Source organism: Sparus aurata, chromosome 6 (genome assembly GCF_900880675.1).
Source record: "Sparus aurata chromosome 6, fSpaAur1.1, whole genome shotgun sequence".
Taxonomy (NCBI): Eukaryota; Metazoa; Chordata; class Actinopteri; order Spariformes; family Sparidae; genus Sparus; species Sparus aurata.
This window is the reverse complement of record NC_044192.1, coordinates 6,893,760-6,913,346: the sequence shown is the minus strand read 5'-3', so window position 1 is coordinate 6,913,346 and position 19,587 is coordinate 6,893,760. Positions and strand designations below refer to the sequence as shown.

The 19,587-nt window shown below is 40.7% G+C and overlaps 1 protein-coding gene and 1 long non-coding RNA gene across 16 annotated transcripts in view; one reads left to right on the top strand and one right to left on the bottom strand.

The window, feature by feature from the left end:
- Positions 1-237: 237 nt before the first annotated feature.
- Positions 238-19,587, bottom strand: part of ptprt (protein tyrosine phosphatase receptor type T) — a 332,412-nt gene continuing 313,062 nt past the window's right edge. For 9 of the 14 annotated variants that reach the window (XM_030420578.1, XM_030420575.1, XM_030420579.1 and 6 more), the window contains 7 exons: positions 17,946-18,095; positions 17,253-17,432; positions 16,992-17,123; positions 15,945-16,070; positions 11,972-12,135; positions 5,201-5,336; positions 238-3,619 (listed from right to left, as the gene is read on the bottom strand). In XM_030420578.1, coding sequence (XP_030276438.1) covers positions 3,566-3,619; positions 5,201-5,336; positions 11,972-12,135; positions 15,945-16,070; positions 16,992-17,123; positions 17,253-17,432; positions 17,946-18,095 — 942 coding nt within the window. In that variant the 3' untranslated portion in view covers positions 238-3,565. The remainder of the gene's footprint in view (positions 3,620-5,200; positions 5,337-11,971; positions 12,136-15,944; positions 16,071-16,991; positions 17,124-17,252; positions 17,433-17,945; positions 18,096-19,587) is intronic. The other 5 variants (XM_030420577.1, XM_030420581.1, XM_030420589.1 and 2 more) reach the window with 1 other exon arrangement.
- Positions 6,805-12,042, top strand: LOC115583585 (uncharacterized). Of its 2 annotated transcripts, XR_003984393.1 has the most exons (4): positions 6,805-7,301; positions 10,420-10,555; positions 11,567-11,722; positions 11,931-12,042. It is a non-coding gene; the product is annotated as an uncharacterized LOC115583585 (long non-coding RNA). The 2 variants fall into 2 exon arrangements; XR_003984394.1 differs by lacking the exon at positions 10,420-10,555.

Here is a 19,587-nt window from a genome sequence, read left to right as displayed (position 1 = left end):
AGAATACTGGAATGCTCTTTTGCTGTGAAGTGTTTTTTGGATCCACAAACTTCCCCTAGTTTTCCATCTACATGTAGGTGAGTAGATAATGACTGAATGTGAACTGTTCCTTTAAAAGCTAAAGGATGACAGAAATATTAACTCCCATGTTGTGACGTTCAGCTGTTGATCAGATTAACACACAGGACGTTAAATTAAATCAAACTCAGAGGCTGTAAGGAGAGACGCGAGATCACGTTTGACATTTTGGTCCCTTTATTTCATGTTAACCACATTTCAAACAACTAAACAACCAATGGTAATGGCATCACCAGATCTAAACAACACTTTGCTAGACAAATAATCATCAGAATAATAATTATACAAAAGAAATGTACAAATTCAAGACAAAAAAAGAAAACAAAACAAATTAAAAAAAAATTGAAAACAAATAAAATATATAATACAGATGAGCGGCCATGAACCAAGCCAATAAAATAAAGCCTTAGTGGAAAAAAAACCCCAAAACAAAACAAAGAAAAAACATTTCTGGCATTCACATCGTCTTCAATACAACACTCTGACTGTCTTTGTCTTTATAGGTCCATTAACGAGCCTGACTGGACTCCAGCAAACAAATAAAACGTAAGCGCAGACTGAACAGTTTGCCACAACATTTTGCCACAAAGTATGTCGGTTCTGGCCAAGAAGAGCATCGACACTTTACAAACCAAACAAATGTAACCAGAGATGAGCTTCACCTGAGTGAAGTGTCATTCCAAACTGAGCCATCAGCTGTCTCCTAACGCTGACATCTATCGGTATGAGCTGCTGACGTAAAATAAATGAAATGATGGGTTAGAATCAGTTTTGATTTGATTAGAAAAGTGCTTCCGTCTTTAGTTTGAGTGACTCGTCCGCCATGTTTGAAAATGAAGCCCTTAATTTGGTGTCTTCTTTACCTCAGACGACGCTGCGACTGTTCTTTAGTCCCCAGTAAAGACCAACGAATCCCTAAAAATCCTCACAGTCCTTTTGACTTGACACAGTTCAGAGGATGCCGAAATAAGAGCCTTTAATATCAGCTTGTTGTTTCGTCTTCCTCGCGTCTTTTAAGGGCAATATGAAAGTTTAAAGTCCGATCAAATGAGGAGACAAAGGGGAGCTGAAGTCAGCGGTTTAATTCTCATTAAGTCCTTCTCTTTGAGCTGCAGTGGCATCTGAACTGTCAGCCATGTTGACCTTCATTCACCCCGGGGTCGATCATTAACTCACATCATTTCCTATCACACCGGGCTGGAGATTAATTTCTAAACCTCGGTAGGTATAGTGAAAAGCAAATTTGAGGCTTTGTTTGCAGAGGGAGAGTAAATGTGACCCGTCGCTTTGTCTTTGTGTTGTCATCTTGATGACAGCCAGCCGGCCCGGGGAGCACTCCTTCACTGAAATGTACCCAGAATATAAAACATCGTGTGGCTTATAGTTCTGATCCAAACCTTATTAATTAACATGTTTTGATCACCATGGGTAGAGTTACTCTCAGTCATCCGAAACTTGTGAAATATTATTTCAGAGATAACTCTTAACGGAAAAAAATGTGTGATCGTCTCCTGCGTGTTGCTTCGTGTGTTTGAATGTTTGCTCTTCGTCCTTTCAACTATTTCAAGTCAAACCAAGTATTCAGAACCACGTAAACAAATGGATGAAAAAGTTGAATAAATGACTCGCTGTTGAGTTTTTCTAGAGCCCGACTGATACTGGAGTTCTGAAGCTGGCGCTGGTACCAATTTAAGAGAGCAAATATATTCTGATATTGATATAACGCTTGTGACTCGGGCTGCAGCTAAAGATTATTTTCACTATCGATCAATCTGCTGAATGTTTTTTCTGCACTCAAGACATCACATATGCCGATACTGATTTATCTTGGATAGGTGCTGATACGATCAGTCGGGCTCTAGTTCTTTCATCTGGACCGCAGGGCGACCTGGTCGTTGGTGATGTACTCAGAATCAAGAGTTAAATCCGAACATCTCTCTAAAAGTCTCCTTCAAGAAAAACAAATGTAATTTCAATCTTCTTCCTCACCGTAAGTCACTCTGAATGTGGGCGTCAGCTTAACGTGCAATATGCAAAAATATATTTCTTAATTCTTTTGACGGCGTGTCTGAATGGAGCGTTTGTAGGAAGGTAACATAAGACTTTGTTTCAAACTAAAACTCACGGCTGAGAATGACAGCGGCTGCTGTGTGGAGCGATAGTGTGTTCTGAAATGAGAACCTTTTGTTTGCGACGTGATGTTTGTCTGTTTGTTTGTTTGTTTGACTGTGGTTGTCTTATCTTATTTACAGTCAGGGTGGATGCACACTATAAGATTTTGGCAAGACTCACTTCACATAAAGCCATCCAGAAACATTAATGATTTATTTATTTTTTTTCTTACAGCCTCAATGAAAAAAAACAAAAGCAGGAGCCGATAAAAACAACGTGTTTTCTTAAAGGCGAGGCGGGACTGTTGTTCTTTTGTCTGTTTGATGCTGTTGTTATTTATCACCATGCATTGACTCCACGCATCGTAGCTCGTCACATGCTACACTATTTGTTACCATTTTTTTTTTCCCCCCCAGTAAAAGCAAAACTGTTGATCTGATGCAGCGTGAAGGAAAAAAGAAACCATCCTCAGATTTCTTTTTTTTGGGGTAACCAATTACTGAATTACAAGTCTCGTTGGTGTTTAACATTGACGCAATCAAGAGGCCGTAGCTGCGAGGAGATTCATCAGCGTTTGATTTCAGAGAAAAAAGAAAAAAAAAAGCCAGAAATATTCACAAGTGTCTGTCGGCTTCTTGCTTTGATCCAGCGACTGAATCATCGACAGAAAACATCCGCATCTCGTCTCTCTCTACAAACACTCTGGGTTGGATAAACATCTGAGTCGAGGCGTCGTTTGAACCTCGGCTAAATGTGAAAGTTCCCATTAAATCTTCCAGTGTGCATCCAGCCTTTCAGAGGGAGACAACATTCAAGGCGTAGAATATATCTAAAAAGGAAGTACTGTACAATAGTCACATCACAGCCCAGCAGAGAGGACAGAGAGATAGAGAAGGAAAAAGTGGCGCTTTCGTTTTTTTTTTTAACATCTGATTTTTGTTATTTTTTTTTCAACATATCATTTTTTCTTTTTTCTTTGTACAAGCATGTAAAGTCCCCAGTGTCGCCGACGCAAACACACACGCATGAAAAATCACCGGCGTGTGTGTGTGTGTTTGTCGCTTTTTTAATCTTCTGTACAGGTTGTGTGTGTGTGTGTGTGTGGGGGGGGGGGGGGGAGGTTATCACGGGCACACACACATGTAGATACACACACACACATGCACGCGCTCAAATATGCAAGCATGCCCTCTCACACACAGTCAAGTGCACATTCTCTCAAACACACACACACACACACAGGCACACATGCTCACAGGTCGGGGTCGGGTCGACACGAAGCAGTTTTGCGCATCGTTTGATCCCACGCGTTGCGTTGAGAAGGACAGGCGGCGTCAACGGCGGTTAAGAAAAGAGATCTTCAGCCCTCGGCCGATCAGAAGGAGCTGAGCGCCTCTAAAGCCACTTCATAGCAGAACTTATACTGTTCCTGTGGAGGGAACACAACGAGCTGCGGTGAGAATCATCATTTACACATTACAACATGCAACGATTCAAAGTAACACAATTTCTTATAGTTACTTTGTTTATATGTGGCGGACCCTGCCACCTGTCTAGCCTCAAACAGTATTCTGGGGGCTTGTTTTCCTCTGAGAACAGCTTGTTTCTAATGTTACAACTCTACAACGTGGTGCATCCACTCTGGTTAACTTCAGCCCCGTGTTTAGTCAGTTTTCTGGAGATACTGCTACAGAGCAGGACCAGCCAGCCCCGGGCTGAAGTCGGGGTTATCCCACTTTGGAATGTGTCAGTGTGAACATGTTCTTTGCTGAGGAGGTTGTCAGAATGTTTTCCGCCCCGGGATAAGTGCAGTGTGAAAGCCTTCCTGTGAGGGCAGCTGTATGCAGCCATTAAAGTTTAATAATCCTCAGTTTATGACTGACGACATGTAGCTCAAACTGTTCTGTCGTTCTCCCCAAAACATTCACACCCAGCACCCGACAATTCTTATCAACTAGTTGGAAAGGATCCAAGTTAAAACGACTGAAAGTTTGGTCGGTAGAATCCACACACTCTGTTTATTTTCCCAACATGAAATCATATTTATCCGACTGAGTTTCACTCAGTTTTTTTCCCCTGGTCATCTTCATCACCCCTGACATCTCTTTGCCCCACAGTAACACAACAGTTGACATGGAGGATGTACTAACTCCTGCACCGACAGTTAACATTTAACTTCTGGGTGAACTTCTGTATTTTGTGTACAGTAAACAGCACATGCATATGTATGAATGTACACTGTAGCCCAAACCTTTTCCCCCGGGGGGCTCTGTAACTGTACATCTTTGGCCACAGGCCAAAAATAAGCACTTATTAAATTGTTTCCTTAAGATGCAAAATAGTTCAGGGGTCCCAAGATCCTTTGACTGAACGATTTCCTGCACCAAGTGTCACTCTGCATCAGTATAATACAGAAGTCCTGAGGGGCAAGTGAAGAATTATTTTTTTTTCCTAGTGATCCATTTTCTAAATTGTGATTGTTTTCTCTCCTGTGTTTATGATTTAAGAGCTAGAGGGAAAAAAGTATCTCAATGTATTTTTCCAAAAAACTTTCAGTGCGAAAAATGATTTTATTTATTTTTTCAATCTGTGAAAATGTGAAATTCTTTTTTTTCCCCGAGAGAAACTGTGAAAAAAATGATTTTTCTTGATTTTTAGATTTTTTTTTGTCTGATGGGAAAAAAATAAAAAATTAAGAAACTTAGAAATATTATCTTGGTGAAACTTTTTTCTCTCACCAGTAATTGAGGCATAAACACAGGAGAGGAAACATCTTAGATCAGAAAATGGATCGCCAGAAAAATTCAATCTTCAGTTGGCCCTCAGGGCTTCCGTAGTACAAACATCACTTGCTGAAAACACCTTGGATACTATGATCTAAAGTCCAAATGTCAAGCTGTCACATTTATCTCTGATACTGCATATGATAATAACTTTTTAATTCATTAGTACATTAGATCTCCTGCCACTGGCTGGCTTTAAACTGTGTGTGTGTGTGACGAGTCCTCACCATAGTCTCCACCATGTTAGTCTTGTTGTTCCTCAGTGTTTTGACGGTGTGGAAAACATCCACGATGTTCTGCTGCTGGATCATCTCGTTGATGCTGCAGATGGCACAGAACGTTCCAGAACGCCCTCCACCGGTACTGCAGGGGAGGAAGAGGAGGAGGAAGGAGAAGACAAGATCTTCATTATCATCATCATCATCATCATCATGCTGGAAACCTAGGTGAGTATCAGATTAGAGCTCTACAGAGAGAATTAAGAAAGAAACGGTGAGATTGGAAACCGCCTCTCGTCTTTCTGGACGAGCGTCTCTGAAGTGAGAGCTGTTCTCTCTCCTCCTTCACAGAACAGCAGGACTTGATTTCCCCCTTTTATCACCGTGGGAGCCGTGCTTTTAAAAACGTGTTTATCGTGGAATTTATGTTTCCTCTCAGGGATTTCTCTCCTCCTCTGAGTTGTTCTCCTGCTACTACTTAGCTGCCGCTGCTGTCTTGAGGTTGTTGGTGTCAGCTTTTCAAAATCGCCCCCGAAACCTCTGAACCCAAAACTCAGAAACATTTCAGTGGATTTTAATAAAACTAATAACACCTGATATGAGAGGCAAGACTTGTCTCTCAGCCTTGACTGTATGTATAACACTGTTTGGTTGTGGGGAGGAAGAAGGGCTCTCTGTTTAGAAAGGAGCCTTTTGAGAGTGTACTATCAAGTCTTTTTTGGCAAATGCCGCCCAAAAAACAAATATTTCTGTTAAATTGACAAAGATGCTAGCAGCTGTAATAAAGATGCTTTTACAGCGTTGTTTAAATCAAAGTCTTTGCAGTAGATGCTAAGCTAAATAACGTCTTTTCAAATCAGTTTGGGATCTCGGGGCTTCCACAGACATTGAGGACGAGCTGTTCTTATTAAACCTAACCAAACACATCAACATCACCCTTAAAGGGGATGTCTGAATATCATAAAATACGTTAAAAGTATATTTTAAAGCAGCATTATCCAGAAATTGGAATTTCAATTTATAATTTTGTGATAAATGTGTGATTCGGCACCCCGTAGATGCAGCAACATGTGATAGAGACATCATTGACTATATTATAAGACGCTGTACCATCAAAATGGTTTCGAAGCTGTTATTTTAATGTAAAAAAGTTTCATAATGTTGCTGTAAGTATTGACGAGTGTGTGTCCAGTGATAGGAGTCGGAGCATATACAGGGTGTTATTGATTTATGTTGGCGTCTCTGAACCTTCGTCATCAGTGATCTTTGACTACAGTGGGCAAATCCAAAATGTAGTCAACTAAATTTATATCTTCTGTGTGTTTGTGTGTGCAGCTCAATGTCTGCTTATGTAATATGATGATAATCTGATTGATGATCGCCTTTAAATCAATTTATTCATACCCACACACCTGCTGTCCTGAACCAGGAATAGTTAGTGATTAATTTTAACATGCTCACCACTGGAGCTGCTCCTTAAACCGCATTACTTTGGGAAAAAAAAGTTTTTTTTAAACGCAAAAAATTGTACAGAGTACATAGAAGTTCCAGGATGTCAAATTTGACATTTGATTTTTTTTATTATTTTTTTAAAAGCAAACTAAAGTGAATAAAGTCCAACAGTGAAAGTTTAGAAAAGGCTAAATGAGACAAAGACTGACAAGAAGTGAAAGAGTGAACATGCAGAACAAAGAGAACTGTCTCTGCATGCAGCTCAAAGAAACACGAGCCCTACTAATGGATTTAAGACATTTGAATGGATGTGTTCACCTTTCACAGACTCAATGCAGGGGTTAACTAGCTGTAATGGACAAAAGGTGGAGTGACGCAAGCGTATTTGTGTGTATATATCGTGTGTTTACAGGCGGTGTGGCCCGATCAGCCGTCAGCGCTCTGCCAGTCAGCAGTCAGACCTCCCGCCATGAAAAGAGCTCCAGACTTTCCCGTCTCGACCGGTTCCAGCTGAATTCCTTCAGTATTCCGACTGAATAAAACATTCGAGCGCTGAGTGGTGGAGTGGCAGCCGTCAGAAAATTCACCCACCGTCTACTGCTAATGCTGCTACTCTGCATTAACAATGCCAGGACCGCTACAGTTTAGATGCTATCAGGTAAATCAATTCTCCCGGATTTTATTAACTAATTATTTTTGCTGAGGGACTACAAATGAATGTGTCCAGAAGTGGTGAAGAATGTTAAAACAACCAGCATGCATGCATCACTGGACCAATCATTTTAAACAACTCATTTTCAGGTTTACTGCATTTCTGGTACGTACGGAATCCGTAAATCTCTTTTGAAACAGGAGACGGCTCCGCTGGTTTTCACTACGCTGCGTTCAAGATAAAAAACTTATAATGCAAAGGTTTCCCTGCAATAGATCTGGGTGAGGGATAAAAATGAGACTGAATACATTTACATTAGTGCTGTCAGATACATCTCAGGGGCTAAAATGCATGAAACCTAATTACTGAAGAACAACTGGCGAACCCAATAAAATCAAAACTGGCCAAGACGCGAGTTCTACTGAGGGTCAGAGCAACTTTCACAGTTTGTTAACTTTATTAACTTCACCATCCGAAGGTCGACCAGTAACCGCAACATGTTCCAGCACATGTAAGAGAAACTAACAGGCATCAACTGAAGCCAATACTGACGACGATGTTAAAACATTAAAGATACGCAGCATGCCGTCTTTCTCTCACTTGGAAAATGGTTCAAGGAAACTTTCAGCTTATCAAAGTTCCTATGATCATAGCTTTGTTTTTGTTCCTGTCATGAAACGGTGATACAGGCTTTAAAAACAAATCACCAAGCTAACCAAACAAGAGAAAAACCAACGCTGAACAGAAGAATTATTACCCAGAATATCTGTCTTACTTTCAGAGCTGAACCGTTTGCACTGCAGATCGATGACAGATGCTTTGTGAGAGAGAGGAATTATCAGATGTATTAGACTCAAGGTGTTTATGAAATACTGGGAGCCACATTTTTCAGATATGAACTGCAGCATGCTGCGAATATATTAGAGATCTTCTGGGACAAGATGGCACACTATTTATTCTGCGCCATCTGAAATACATATCTATATAAATAAATACAGCACGGAATGCTGTTGTCAGTGTGCCGCTCCTCAATATTCTCCAACAGCCTCCCTACTCTGTGTGATTCACTGAAAATGAGACATGTAGTCAGCATTAAAGACCCATCAGACTCCAACCTTCAGGACAAGTGAGGAGCAGAAAAATAATCAATTCTCACCAGCTACTGATTGAACCATCATGTTTCTCTTTATCTCTGGTATTACTTAGTCTGTGAAATCAATATCTGGGGCTGATTAGCCAGTGAAGCTGCCTTCACCCAGAGGCAGAGAAAGCCTGCATCCCCTCAGTTATGTTTACTGCTGGTTTGAGCTTAGCCGTGATGGTAGCGGGTCGGGTTGGGTCGGTTCGGGTGGGGCAACTACAACCAAAGTATTTTAATTTCTTATGATTATGATTTTATTGAAAAATAACTGATGCACATGTAAGAGGAGTCAAGCCTGAACAATCGATAGCTTTCCATATTGATTTAAGCTGGGAGGTCACAGATGGGACATGTATCACTGTCACCATCTGTATTCCAATAAGACACCACAAGATTAACCATTGATTCTGTATATGAGCGTTAACAGTTGAGTCAAGATCAGCACCGAGCAGCCCTGAGGGGCAACCGAGGATTATTTTTTATTTCTGGTGATCCATTTCCCAAGCCTGATCTAAATTACTTTATCTGGGTGGGATAAGAAGTTTTGCCAGGAGAATCTCGTAAATGATTTCCTTATTTGTTTTTTCCATCTGTGAAAACATGTGGGCAAATTAAAAAAATCAGTTAATTGGAGATGTTTAAAACAATTTTAAAAAATTAAGGAGACAGATTGTGTCTTCAGGTCGCAATGAGAATTAAATAAACAAACACTTAAAATTGAGCCCACATGTTTTCACAGATGGAAAAAAAAGGAAAGTAGAAATGTTTTACTTACAAACCCTTTTTTTCCAACTGTGAAAATTTGGAATTCCACCCACTCAGGTGAAACCAAGTAAAACAAAAAAAAAAAAAAAGTTTCATTTTTTTCCCCCTAGAGATACGTATTTTCTTTCAAGTGGAAAAAAAAGAAAATGTTCAGAAAATAAGTTTTGCCAGGATAATCTGTCCAAATTCTGTATTTTTAGTGAAAAACATGGATTTTTATCACAAAACAAAGATTACTTTTCTTACATTTATTAAACTGATTTGCAAACAAAATGTGGAAATGATTACCGGTATTATTTTTTTTTTCGTATGTGGAACTGTGTGAATGAAAGTGTTGGATGGAGTAAAAAAGTAAAAAATTATGAAATAAAAATTCTGGAGGTTTTGTTTTCCAAAGATTTCGGATAATCTTTCTAAGTTCATTTTGTTTTTCAATCTCTGAAAACCATAATATGAAAAACAATTGTACCCCAAAAAAAGTTTCTCTTTTTGTTTGTATGTCTTTAAGACCTTTTGACCACAACAGGCTGAAGCGCACCGCTGCCTCGTGTCCTAAATATGACTAAAAACATTCTTTTTTTTTTTCCACGCGAGTTTAAATTCTATGTGCACACTAAACACAAGATAATTCTTGATATATGATAGTTTTTTTCTTTCTTAGTTAACTCAGTTTCACCTCGCTTCACACATGTTGCTGCCTTCTGTTTTTTTTCTCATTCAGATTCACACATGGAACAAACCAAAACAAAAATTCTGAACAAGATCCACACATTCTCCTGAAACTGGAACTTATTAGGAATAAGGAACTTATCCCACCAGATCTGTTGTCATAAACACAGAGAGGAAGTATGGTAGTTTAAATTAGAGATTAAATCAAAATAGAAAAAACAAAAATCAGCACTTGACCCTCAGGGCTTCCATAGATACTGACTGCTGCTGTTTCTATTGTAGTTAACTATTTGGGCCTTTCAGCTGAAAACTTGTGTGACAACGTTGTGATAAAGCAGCTGCCATAGTGTTTATTGACACATGATTTCATAAGAAATTTGAAAATGACCACTGTGTACATAAGGTGACTGACTTTTTGTAGTTAGCAGCATACAATCTATGAACATCTTTAAAACTGTCAGCTGCCTATTAATGAATAATTTAAGATTTTAATATCACATTTTTTAGCACGTTTAATGAAAACAGCTTGTATCTCAAACTCTCTTTCAGAAATCACACTGAGAGCAAAAAGAACCTCACAGCAGCCAGAAAAAAACAAATCAATGCCAATTCTGATTGGCCCAATGAGCTGTGACAGAGGATGCTGATTGGATGAGCACCAGTGATGCGCTTGAGGCAATGTTTGGTGTGTGAGTGTTTGTGTGTTGTTGTTAGTGAAGTTCCCCTGTAATCTCTCGTCTATAGATTTTACAGCCTCTGTTTCCCCCCCTCATTATCAGCCTCATTTGTTCTGCTTAGAAACGAGCTGCATGGAGCCGAGCAGCCTCTGTGTGTGTGTGTGTAGTCATATACAAAACACACACATGTACGTGTGTGTAATCATTTTATTGTTTTTTTTCTATTGCATTCAGGTCTTGGAGAGTCTCACTGCATTTGTGGAAATAAAGTAGTATAACGCCTTTACTGGTTCCAGGGGAATCCTACTGTAATCTGATAAAACTGCCTCCAGTGATGTACCTCGGTGGCTAAGTTGCATTGTGGGTAACGCAGGCACCAAAGAAGAAGAACGCATGTAGTAAAAATGGCAATATATTTGGTTCTGCAGTGTCAGTTTGGATAATTTGCTTCTAAACTGCCCATTGCAGACCAAAACTGTTACATGAGTGCATTTATAGACCTGTGGACATTACCCACAATGCATCTCGGCCATGCCAGAGGAAAGTAAACACTGGTTGGGTGGATGGCTTACATGATCTGTTTGCTTTGCTCTTCCTTGTCAGCTGTTAATGTGTTGTTTAAACGCTGTAAGTGGTAAAAATAGAAAACAACTTCTTTTCTGCGCACACGATCAAACCGAAGTTGGAAGAACGACTTGCAAACTCGGGAACATCCGAGGAGCATGTGAATGCAGCATGACACCACCATAGGACATTTATCAGATTGCATTCAGCTTTTCACATATGCAGAAGAGGGTCACCCTTTAAATAAGGCTAGATATAGTATAAATACTTAAATATGCAGGTCTTGTTGTGCAGGAAATCTCTTATATATCTTCAACTCACTTCAACTTACTAATTTTGTAGTTATGAGCCAAGCTGACATTATTATCAAACTACAATAAATGTGTTTCTCCTGTTATGAAACGTCCTTTGAATCTTTTTAGACCACCTGCTGTGTGTGTTTGTCTTCCTCATAGTTCACGTCAGACACACCTGAACTGAGATAAATGTTGAGCTCAGACCATCTGTACGTCTGACAGATCAGCAGGGGAAAATAAAGCATGAAAGAACGAGCCGGCAGAGAACAATGGATGAGTCTACAAACACCATGTATTGTATACATCATCTCAGAGGTTTGTGTGTGTGTGTGTCTTTGACTGTGAACCAGTTTGTTGTTGTATGTGTGTGTGTTCTTTCCGTGTATTTCATCATTGTTAAGTCTCAACATCTTTCACACACGCACACCGTTTGTCTTTCTATAGTTTTATCTTGATCTATCATTCCAGTGAGCGGCATTTGTTCCCATCCTGCGTTAACCCTCTTCTTCCTATTTCATTACAGGTTTGTGTTGTCTGTGCGTTGCGTGTTTGTGTCGAACTTACAGGCAGTGAACCACAGTCCTCCCGTCTCCTCCGTCGTACTGCTCCTGCCACTTCGCCAACCTCCTGACCAACTGGAGGATGGAGCGCTTGGAGAGAGGCGTGTCCCTGTAGGCCGGCCAGCCAATGAACTGGAAGTGCTGCACCAGGCGGTAACCGTCCTGTGGCTGAAGAGAGACGAGGGAAAAATTAGGATTCTTATCACCACAGCTGTCGTCATCACAATAAAGATCAAGCAGTATTTTTTTTTTTTATTTAGGCATGACAGTCTTTCTCTGTCCAAAGATGATTGTTGACATTTATGACCCAGAAGTCTGTCTCTGTCCCCTCCTGCCAAAACCTTGTCGACTGGAAAGGATTCATCGTATAGTCTAACGTGGACTGTGGACAAATTGTCTTAAAGACATAAATGTAGTCTTAGGGTTTGCTTTTAATTTTTACCGAAGCTGGTGAACAGATTAGATTGTTCATCACTGAACATTTTGAAAGTTTTATCTGAGCTTCCTTCTGTTTTTTGGCAAGTTTTGGGACGACTAAGATATCAAACACAGTGTAGCTTTTAGGCAGAAGCTGCCGTTCTTCTCAGTGGCGGTCTCATTTGCTAATGATAGACTCAGCCGACAATAAAGCACTTTTCATGTGTTAGCATGCTGTTGTTCTCCAATTTGCTCTTGTTTCTGAAGAAATGGCCTGTTTAAAGGAATCGGATTGGACTCAAAGAGGACATCTTGTAATGTTTAATTCAATTTCATGGCAGACAAAATGTTTTCAGTCATCTGGCCCGAGGCGGTTGGCATCCACCACCTCAAATACCAAAGCCCGCCATCACTGTCAGCCCGATTTACTGTGAGGTTTGCAACGCACGTTGACATTTACACACATTTTCCTCCATTTCTTTCTCTCTCTCTCTCTCCTGTATACCTGCTTTACCATTTCTCCTCATGTTCCTTCCTTCTCTCCTGTTTCATCCTTTCTTCCAATCAACTCCCATTTCAAACTTTTCTTTGCCTCAATCTTTTTTTTTTCCTTCCACCTTTTTCTCCCCCTTCATCACTCTTTATATTTTCCTCTTTTCCCCCGTCCTGCTCTCTCACTCTCCTCTTCATTTGATGGCTTAGTGGTTGGTGGTACAGACTCAGCTAGGTTGGAGCTGCTCTCACAGTGTGAGATGTGCTGTTGTGGCGATGATATGAGCCATTTCACGCTAGACTGGTGATGTGTTTGAGAGGGAGCGAGAGAGAGAGCGCTAGAATATAGAGAGTGGGGTAGTGGGGAGTTCACTAAGTGCTATAGGAGCATGCGGACGATAGGTTACCGCTAGAGTTGTACCGTCATGGATGGATGAGAAAATGAGATCAGAAGGGAGTAACAAGACGAGGCAGGAGGGGAAGAAAGACGAGATGGAAGTGAGAACGCAAAGAGAAAGAAAAGGTGAGAGAGGAACACAGGCAGGGGAGGACGAGAGGAGGAACATGGAGACACGAGGAGAGGATAGTTAAAAAAATGCTCTGTTGTTATTGCACCACCTCCTACCACAATGTCAATAGCCCCTTTTAGATAGAAAAGGCAGCACATTTGCTCCAAGGTAAGGACGGCAATGTGCCGGCCTGTCTTTCTAAAACGGAGGCATAATATTCCTCCTTTTCCAAAAGCCGCCTCTGAAGTCGGCGTAAACATGTGACGTGCCGTGAAGCTCGAAGTTGGGCTGTTAACAATGACATAGAATTTGTCTTCAAAATAAGAGCTTTACATTGCACCCCATTGGAGTTTAAAACTGCGAACTTAGCCGGGGGTTTTTAATTTGAAAGTAGTGACCGTCCTTAGCTTGCCGACACAACAACAAGCTAACAGAACCAAACAGCTACAGAGACTGAGGAGACGCTAGCATCTCCTGGATCTCAGTGGCTGTCCAGTTGCTCATCTTAATGTCCGCGGATGAAATGATGGACTAATGGCTGTGATCAGCTGTTTCTTGGTTTTAAAACTCCCCGGCTGTGGGTCGCACAACAGTGCACGTCATCGACACCTCCGCCCACCTCACGCAGAGGCCGGCACATTGCCGCCTCGTTTTTAGATAGCAGGCGAGGCGGAAATAAGTGTACCCTCCGAGGCGGAAAATCGGCGGACCAAAACAGACCCCCAATTTGCCGGCAAGTTTTTGTGGTGCGAGAGGTATAGTCAGTATCATCTTGTCGGCTGCTTAGTGGGAGCTAAAGGTCAGATGAAATGAAATGAGAAATGGCTTTTATGTGTTGTTACTTTGTCTTCCTGTGTGTATCCTTCCACCATCTATTGTTATATGTCAGATAAAGGGCAAGGATGACATTTTTTATTTCTATGGGAAAATCCAAACCATTTTGTTTTGAGCTGACTCAAAAAATGAAAATCTAGTCATTATGTGTTCATCCCCATGTGTAAAGAAATTCAGGTGAAGTTTTGGAGTTCACCAAATATTTCGGTTTCTTGATGCTCAGAAATCCCAAATTGATTTGGAAAGATATTATGTGCATCCTCAGTGTGCAGTCAGGCTTGTGCACCCACTTCAGAAGATGTGTGTGCTAATTCTTTTAGCTTAGCAACAACAGTGACGTTTAAAAAAAAGGGTGTAAATAATGTCTTGTCAAATTAATCTGGGATTTGGGGGCTACCGGAGACTTGGATTACACCGGAAAAGCTGTTTGCTATTTTTATCTGTTGTTTGACATTTTGAAAGGAGAACCCCGTCTACTTCAGTTGTTCAGAGGAATGCTGTTCCATCAGCATGGTACGGTGGCCAGGAAGGGCAAGTGAAGACAATTGTTATTATTCTCTTCTTCTGTTGATCCATTTTCTGATTCAAATTTGTTTTTTGTTATTTTTTTGCACTTGGTGACAAACAAGAAAAACCTTTTTTTTCAAGATATTTTTTACAAATGTTTTCAAACGGAGTAATTTTTTAAATTATCCCAATTATTCTTTTTCACTCGGTCTCACAAATGCATTTTTTTCCCCTCCTTAAAACCTTCTTCGCCGCACATGTTTTCACAAATAGTAAAAAAAAAAAAAAAAAATCCCCACCAGTTCTCAAGTTATAAACACAGAAGAGAAAACAATTTATTTCAGACTTAAAAACCTGATCACCTTAAAAAAAAAAGTCCTTATTTGCTCCTCAGGACCTCCTCAGTATGGGGGTGAGTAGAAAATGATTTTCTTTTAATTCTTAGATGAACTTTCCTATATTTAGAATTTAGTTGGTTAAACAGATACAGGTGTACTCGCTCTTCTCTCCTATAATACCTGAAAGTCCACATACTTTTTGCCCTCTAATGTGTAGCTACGAGCAGCCCTGCGCAGAACTTGACCGCTTAGCTAATTTGCAATAACGAATAAATCCTGGTTTAGGTGACCGACCAAGTGCAAGTGGTAATAATGTGGAATGATGGGGGAGACTAATTACTGAAGCATAGACAGATTAGAGTCTCACAGAATGCTCGTCAACTAGTCTTGCTAACCTTGAATACACTTCAGGAATAGACACACTGGAGGTCAGGTTGAGAATGTCTTCAAACAATCACCTTTTGTTTTAATGAATTAAGTGAAAGGAGCAGTTTGCCGCAGACTCCAAATCGGGTCTACTGAAGAACCATTTGTGTTTTCGTTGTACTTGAAAGAGGCCCTGAATGCAAACCAACGTTTATTCTTCCTCAGCCTAACACTGCCTTCAGGTCACAACCATAATTCAATCATGCATTTACTCTTAATTTAACATGAGTAAAGTTTTTCAAATACAGTCAGGAAGTGTGAACTTTGTGGGAGTTGCTTTCCTTTTTTTTCTAAGGTCTTCACTGCTGTAACTTCCTGTACTCAACAACATTTCACAGCACAAGGAAAACTTCCACCAGAACCACAAACTGTTCAATATATATGCAATGAAGTTATTATTATTGAAACATCTGTTGTTCTATATTAAATGTGAAGGCTTTGAGGCTGCGAGTACCCTGGCCATGTTGCAGATCCTGAAGATTCGGTTGATGATGTCTTCGTCGATGTCGGCTGATATGAATTCGACTTGAATGGGACCGTAGCAACACGAACTCTTTTCCGGCCAGTACTGCATACATAACTGTAGCAAACAGGTAGATTAAAGGAGACAGAAATAGGGAAGAGATGGGATATAGATGAGAGAGAGCGAGAAAGAGAAAGTTTACCAGGTTTAATAGACACATTCACATGAATTCCCTTTCAAACAGCCGAACAGCACAAGTAATAATTGGAAGGCAGAAAAATCTTTTATGAATTCCCGTCATCGATAATGAAGATTATCACCTCTGTGGCTGGATGTGAATTCCATTTTCAAGTTTTTATACTTCCACACTGAGGCCAGATAAAAGAGTTATCTACGTGTGGAACATAATACTCCGTGCAGGATTAAGATGAGATAAAGCCGACATAAAAACAGGACTGTAATTTCAACACATTTTTTCCCATCTACATGCCCGCCAGACGCACAAGATAAAGAATGCCGTGAGCGGGATTTTATTCACTTAAAATGCCAGACGTGTGTGAGCTGAGAATCTACAACTCATTTACAATCAGCGCTGAGCAAGACGACGCAGCTACATCTGTGTTCGTCCGTTGATTACATGAGCTGCGGCAGTATTACGTTGCGTTTTCACCTCCTATGCAACAACACGGTTTCTGACTGTAAGCTGTGATGTTTTATTGAATTGTTCATTTTGGGGCATGTTTTTGATTATTAATTCAGTTTTTTTTAGATTTGTCAAGATTTTTTAACGAATTGCTGAATAACTGCATACATTGTGAGTGCCAGGGGTTTATTCCAAGGACTGTCAATACACATTCACATTCACAAACACAGTCTTTGAATGTACTGCCAAGTCCCTGTGATGTTACAGTAGATGTGTCAGCTGTTGGCTGTCTGCTTTTTATCCTTTTTATGAAACATAAGTTCGCCCAAAAGCAGTAAAACAGACCGTGAATACTGTTTGTGTGTGTCTGTGTGAGCGTGGTTGTGTGTTCGTACCTGTGCTGCGTCCATCTCATTGAGCATTACAATGGACGAGCAGTTGTAGTCGAACACCAGCCTCCAGAAGTCGCCCATGGTGTTTGGCAATGGATGCTGGGTAACAATGAAGGCCGCTGGCTGTTTGTGGCTCTGGAGTATTGAGATGGATCGGATGAATAACAACAGCAAGTAAAATTTGAACAGAGCAAAGATTTTAGACCTCTGCGCCGTAATATATCATCACGTACAAAAACACAAAGATTGATATGTCGAACATACACTTACGTCCATTAACGCAGCGTTGATGTAATTGGAGCTCTCTCCGTCCACAGATATGAGGAAAGGCAGGCATCGGTCTGCTGACAGAACGTCCAAACTGCGGTTCTTGTCGTGGTTCCTGGGTAGCAAACCCACGCTGCAGTCCTCTGGACGGACTCTAGGTGTGACTATGTTCAGCGTCTGATACACAGAAAAAAATTGCTCATCAATACCACTTAAAGTTCAGCCATCTACAAAGTTAACATGAACAGGGAAACATAGCAAGACGACTGGACCAAAATACAAGATGTCCACAGTAACATTACGAAGACTCACCAAAATGATAAAACACTTACTTTAGTCTTAATAATCTGCTAACACACAATACATGTATTTTGTGTTTAGTGTAAACTGAGAAATAAAACATCCCTCAGAAGAAAACACAAGTGCTTTTTGGACGTAGTGAGAACATGAGGTTCTTCTGGTTTCTCTTATTTTCACAAAGTTTTGGCATAAAAAAAAAAATATCATTCTTGAATTTTTTCCCCCTCTCGATATTTTTTTCTCTACTCAGCCTTTTTTCTCAATGCTGTTTTTCTGTGGATCTTCAGAAATATTTTGTGGACTACAAAACTAGGTGAACTTGTCCTTTAAGCTTTGTCTCCAGAGAAGGAATTTCCCATCAAACGAGTGTGTGTGAGTGTGTGTTCTCACCTGGAACTCGTCTTTAATCTGGCTGGAGTTGGTCTGTGGGTCCAGTCTGCTGATGTTGTAGTAAATGGCTCTGAACTCACACACGGGTATGGCTGTATTCCCACATAGACATGCCTCCAAGATGGCATCGTGAACGAACACATACTGCTCCTGCAACATGAGCAAAAGCAGTCCATCAAAGCGAGGCTGTGGTCAAAACAGACAGATCTCCGGCCTGAGTATAAACAAAGGTCTGGTCTTGAACCTGCTCGTGGACTCGACCGTAGTTTCTCAGCGTGGCTGTCGGCTCTGACCTCTCAGGGACAGAAGGCACGTTCGGACTACGCTTCATGTCCGGCCTTTTTCAAGGACCCGACACACTCGAAAAATTCCACTGTGGGCGCAGCTCTTGTTTGCTTTGTGTGTGTGAATTCATTATGTTTGTGCTCGTATTCTCCTCTGCAGCCTAAAAGTGAAATAAAAGGGAGAAGTGCTTTGCCCTGCAGTGTTTCCGCGCTCTGGATCAAGTGTGCTCTTTGTGCTCCGACCAGCAGCAGCCACCGTGAGCTGCAGCAGCCTCTGTGCATGTTAATTCACCTCTCCGTCTTTCTCCGACGCTCGTCTTTTCCATTTTTATCTGCGGTTCATTCACTTTTTATTTCACTCTCTCTCCCGTTTCTTTCTATTGTTTCCTCTCACACTTGTGTTTGTCTGCCGCCTCTCGCTGTTTCAATTTGCTTTTCACTTTATCTCTCCATCTCTCTCCCTCTCTCTCTCTCTCTGTTGAATGTTAATTGTTGCCCTTGGAGCGGGGAGGAGAGTTTCAAAAGCATCACTGAAATGTCCTCTCCTGGCCATTACCTACTCTTGTGACACACACATACAAAAACACATGTATGCACACACACACAGACACACACACACACACACCTGAACCCAGACACAAAATGCACACACACACATCTTTCCCTAGTGCCTTTTAAAAGATTAATTGCTTTGTGTTGTGTGGAGCAGGATTATAATAGCGTCAAGCGGCTTCAACACTGACATAAATTGCTCCCACACATATTCAAAAGGCAGGGCAGGATGCATTCAGCTCCGTTTCAAGTGCACACACACACACACATACATGCATGCTTAACTAGCTTTTATACCGATGCTGTCACATGAAAACACTCTGAGCGATGCCCTGGATAACTTTCCTGAACCTCGCTCTTCTAACACCTATTCAAAAGTCAATTCCAAGCTCTGAGCTCGAGCTGTCAGTCTGAAAATGAGGCTGTTTTCTCTCTGCTCCGTGTGAAGTTGACTTTTTAGATGTGTAAGGTTTTCATCAGTGGTACAAATGGAGCGCAGAGGCGGGATGGATTAGGTCGGCTTAAGGTAGCTTAGAGAAGAAATGAATACTTCTGTTCCAAAATGAAACACCCAACATTTGAAGACGCAGGCTCTTTAAAAAATGATTGATAGAACAAAATTAAAACAAATTATGACTCTGTGTGTAGAATAGCAAGTAACCTACGCTGTCGCCTGACAAAACTTTTCAGAAATAGATAAACTGTTAGCTGTAGTTAACCCAGTTTGGGGACTTAATCTAGTTAAATACATTTTGTTCTACTTCTATAAACACCAGCTATAGAAACTGTAAATAAAATAAAGGCAT